Raw genomic sequence first — 5,198 nt, forward strand, 5'->3', positions numbered from 1 at the left:
CAAGGGACCTATGCAGAGATTATTCATATTCTAAGGTCACGACTGAATATATCTAATTTATGTTACTCTTCTTGTGCTTTATCTGTAGTTCCGAGGTATGTCTAACACCCTTGTAAAAGTGATCCAAGAATGAATTACGCTAGTACTGTTATTACTATTAAAACAGACCGTTTGAGATCCTCTCTGCTATATTTGGTTTGCTATCGTTTGTTCTGACGCATGTTATACAGAACCGTACAATATTTAATATATATGGTCAACTATAACTTATAAACAGCATAAAGAGCGGTGATGAGGTGATGACAAAAATTTTTGGATGACATACGAAAGTCTCTACTCCTTTTATCGTTCTCCGCATTCTCCTACCCATAGATCATAGAATGGTCGATGCTCTTAGCTTTGGTGACATGACTTTGAAGGAAGATCTTTGATGTGTAGTTTTCTTTCGGTGTATGTAGAATCTTTGCAGAAGCGTTTTCTGTGCAAAGTTGTTTCTATGTTTACAGTTTTGTCGATGTTTGTTTATGTTTGTGTAATTTTGCAGTGCACTGAATGAAGCAGAATTCTTTTAGTGATTTGGTGTTGCTGTCACGTTGGGGACACAGTTTCTTTTCGGTAACGAAGATATTCAGTATTATACAAACATGGTTAAATTATCATTTCGAGCACGAGCTCTTGATGCAACAAAGCCAATGCCAATATATTTGGCAGAAGAACTGCCTGATTTGCCCGATTATACTGCAATTAATAGAGCTGTACCTCAAATGCCTAGCGGTATGGAAAAAGAAGAAGAAAGAGAGCATCATCTACAAAGAGCAATATGCAGTGGGCTTATTATTCCAACTCCTGAGGTGCATGACATTGGAGACGAAGAAGTATACAATGAACTGTACCCAGCAAACTTCGAAATGCCAAGGCAGCTTATTAGGATGCAGCCTATTGCAATGGAGCAGGATGTCATAGAGTATGATATGGACTCAGATGACGAGATATGGCTTAAACGCACCTCGAAATTGGATCTAACACCAGTAAAATTTGAAGAAATGATGGATAAATTGGAGAAGGCTTGCGGGCGAACTGTTCTGTCGGCTGCTGAGGCCAAGCGGTTGCTAAAAGAAGACGAAGATTTAGCTATTGCTGTTTACGATTATTGGTTAAACAAACGGTTGAAATTGCAGCAGCCGCTAATACCAAACGTAAAAACAGAACACAGGTTAGGTTCTCTTCCAAACAATCCCTATGTAGCTTTTAGAAGAAGAACCGAAAAGATACAGACAAGGAAAAATAGGAAAAACGGTGAGACGTCTTATAAGAAAATGCTCAAACTGAAAAGAGATCTTAGCAGAGCTGTCTCTTTGCTTGAGCTTGTTAAACGCCGCGAGAAAACTAAGAAGGAGGGCATTCGTCTTACTTTCGAGATATTTAAAAAGCGCTACGAAGCTAGTGACTTTTCTGGCCAATTGTTGGAAGAAGTTTCAGCAATGAAACAAGCACAACCTAAGTTTACATCTCCTTTTTCGAGTCAGTTTGGTTTAAGTGCACATGATAGTCGTAAAGGAAAGATGATTGGAAGTGATGCATCTCTTAAAGTCAAGCGACATTACAAGAAAAGGAAACATAAAATGGGAAGCTCATCAGGTGCAGGGCTTTCGATTGGTGGTGATTATCTTCATTATGGTTCCTCATCAAAACTGCAGGATATTGGCACTTCAGGTGATGAAATTGATGGTACAACAGCAAGGACTATGGCTTTAACAGAATCAACTGTTTCAGACGAAGAACAAGATCTCTGTGAAGGCCCTTTTGCTTTCCGTAGGAAGGAAAACTGTTATTACCATGCTTCATTGTGTGGTGCCTTCAACAGCCGCAACAGCACGAGTAAAGATTCGACAGTTGTATCGAATGCTGCAGGTATTAGTAAAATTCGGTGCAGAGTAGGAAGAGGAGGGAGGATTATATTTGACCGAGGGGATGTTTTATCTCTCCATGATGACGATTCAGTGGGACTACTTCCTAACAATTATTCAAGTTATAAGGTGAAACCATTGTCTGTGTTAAATTTTAAGACTGATTCCGAAGTTAGTAGCGATGAAGAGGAATGGCTCCCTCGACCAGTGAATGATAGTGACAGTGATACAGTGTTTGTGACCCTGTTGCAGAAAAATTCAGATGGTGACTTCGATGCATCAGCATTTTCTGATGTAGCGTATAGTGAACAAGAGGCTTTCACGGAGGACGAATGTGAAAATAAAAGTATTAGTGGTCAGACTGACCCATTACAAGTGATTATAAATGGTGGAAAGGTGTCCTATGAAGACAGACTTGTTGACAGAATAGGCTGTTCATATTTCAGTGTAGATTCAAGACCGAGTGTTGCTAGTGCATTAACTGCTCCTGTAGCGGTGTTGCCGTCGGCTGAATCATATTCTAGTTCTGCTCTCCCAATGCAAGATGTTGCTGTAAAGACTGAAACTGAGCACTAAAAATTTTTAGTGGTTATAATTTTCCCCTTTACAGGTCCTTACTACATTGTTGCACATCCACATGGCTCCCATGATTTTATGAAAACATTTATTTAAAAATATTCAGGAATAAAGTTACAAAATTATGTTGGTGTTTCAAAATCTTGGAAGCATGAATGCAAGATTGTGATAAGTTGAGTAAAAAATATGTGCTGTATTTGAACTTGACATTGGTTCGGTGCAGAGCAGCTGTTCAAGGAAGCATGAAAAACAACTCCAGCTTTGTAAAGGCTCTTGTCAAAGAGTAGGATTTTTTCCCTTGCTCAAAAATATGGCTCATGCTGAAGAGAAAGTTCCTTATTATAATTTTTAATTTGATAATGAACGTTTTTAGTGATTCAGTAAAACAAGGCAATTTTAAGTTATAGTTACACAACACTTACTAAATTTTATCGTTTATTTTATAGAAAGCAATTTCAGATTACAGGTGAAAATTAATTGTTATGTGCAATGATGTGTTTAATCTCTGTGATTAATGTGAAAGCTTTATACTTCTGCGCCACAATTTTTATGATTATTTTGGCTTTTGAGGGAAATATATTTTTGCAGTGGGAGAAATATGAAATGCGTTACTTACTGACTTTCATTAAACATTGTTGACTTAGAGCAAGTGCCAGAATACAACTGTAATAAATAACACATTGTTCGGTGACATTTGAGCTAGGAAATAATGGCAGCAGATAAAAATAGGATGAATGATGGCTTCAGAAACTAAGTAGTCATGTTCTTATGATCTGGACGAACACTGTAATTGGTAAATGCAGTTGAGGAATTTGTGCATACTGTGTATTTGTAACATCAAAACAACAGTTCCATTCTTGAACATCATTTGATGACAAGCAATCAACTGTTGAAAATACTAATGCATGCTGAGGTCTTCGTATCTAGTCAATATATAAAAGTATTGCTCTCTACATTATGCCCCATATTTTACTTTACTTTACACTGTGGGATCAATCATTATGAATGTTTCTGTTTGTCACACAAAACTGAATTCAGTATTAACTGGAAAGCTTCTGATTTTTAAAAGTGTGCCTAAGGAAACTTCAAAATAAATTTAACAGTTCAATGTTACTTGTGTAATATGTACTAAAGGTGCGCAGTACTACTTCATCTGTCATTTAATGGTCCTGAAATAATTATTATTTTGGGTTTTCAGAGCATTGTAAGTTATAACATCTTGGCAGATTATTGCAGTACAGAAAGATGACATTTGTTATTAATAGATCTTTGACTTCTAATTGCATTGCATTGCTGTTACATAGTAGTAGTGCAATCTGGCAAGAACTGTGAATTAAAATCTCAAGAGTTTCAAATGTACGGTTTCATTGTTTTATTAACAACTAATCTCCGAATATGCATACATTTGTTTTGTTGGTGCAGGGTAATGTTTTATCAAGTGGAGTGCTTCAGTGTGGAAAGCATGACATTTGTTTCCAATAAGGATAACTATTTATTTGTTAAAAATCTGATATTTATTATTAAAAAAGACAATGGTTCAAAGGTATACAATCAACTTTTCCTTGCACTGCTCTAGATGATGATGAATATAAACTCATACTGGGGAAAAGTTGATATGTTGTGCCATTTATGAAGTGTTTGTAGTCCTGGAAGCAAAAATACTTGTTCATGAGATTTCACAGATTAGAAGGAGAATACTGTGCATATGCTCAGAGTAGAATATCAAAATGATTGATAGCTTGCTCCTTATTGGGCAATTACCAGAGAAGGAGCATACATACACTTTCTGTTCTTTCCCCATTGTCATGTTGACACGTCTCGGGTACCAGATACTAGTCAGGCATAGAGGATGACACGTAACTCATCATTATTGTTAGTTTCTACTGTTTACTTTGTTTCTGTGTGCACACAAAAGTGGACGTCGCTCTTCCAACTCAGTAAAATGTGTTAACTGTGAAGATGTGATTGTATCTAGTGTTGACCTGCTGCTGCCCCAGGTTTACTGTGCCCGTGGGCAGCAACAAAACAATTACTTTGCCCCCTTTGATGCTTACACTGTACTAAGAGAGCCATTAACAAATGGAAGGGTTTTGTGTGTGTGTGTGTGGGGGGGGGGGGGGGGGGGGCGTGCGCGCTGATGCGCGTGTGCGCTGATGCACGTGTGTGTTAGTCATGATGGTTTCTTTGAAGAGGAGGGCCCATTGTCTTTCCTCAAACCAAACTTGTGCCTTGCCTCTAATGACCATGTTGTGAATGGGACATTAAAGCCTAATCTTTCTTTTTTCTTCGATGTAAATCACTTTGTCTTTCTAATCAAGGCATAATGGACATAACAAAAAGAAGTAGCAATTAGGAACTGAATGCTCTACAGTAGAGTGTGAGCTCAGAAGAAAGAGTTGTGACAACAGATGAAAATATTATGGGTTTTGGGACACTAAGTTCAGAAATGTTGGAGTAGGAGAGTGTTGCAGTGTACACTGATGCATAAGAAGAAAGTTTCTGGACTAGGAGGAAAGACGGCAGCTTGTTAAACTGACAATTAATTTGTACTATAGCAGAAATCTGAGATGCTGTAGAGAGTGTAGCATCTAAATGAGTGTGTAAGGAAGTACACTAACTGGTTTGAGGTTTTTTTTAATAAGTGATTATATACTTTTGAGATACAACATGCACATGTACAGTTTGAACTGTAGCACTATCAGTTATTACCTTGTA

At 37.5% G+C, this 5,198-nt stretch overlaps 1 protein-coding gene across 1 annotated transcript; it reads left to right on the top strand.

Annotated features, from left to right (window-relative positions):
• The first annotated feature begins 460 nt into the window (after positions 1 to 460).
• LOC126187929 (enhancer of polycomb homolog 1) lies at positions 461 to 4,565 on the top strand. The gene has a single exon (XM_049929291.1). It carries the CDS (start codon positions 645 to 647, stop codon positions 2,481 to 2,483), a length of 1,839 nt encoding a protein of 612 aa, XP_049785248.1. The 5' UTR covers positions 461 to 644; the 3' UTR covers positions 2,484 to 4,565.
• The last annotated feature ends 633 nt before the right edge of the window (positions 4,566 to 5,198 follow it).

This window comes from Schistocerca cancellata, chromosome 5, assembly GCF_023864275.1.
Source record: "Schistocerca cancellata isolate TAMUIC-IGC-003103 chromosome 5, iqSchCanc2.1, whole genome shotgun sequence".
In the NCBI taxonomy this organism is placed as follows: domain Eukaryota; kingdom Metazoa; phylum Arthropoda; class Insecta; order Orthoptera; family Acrididae; genus Schistocerca; species Schistocerca cancellata.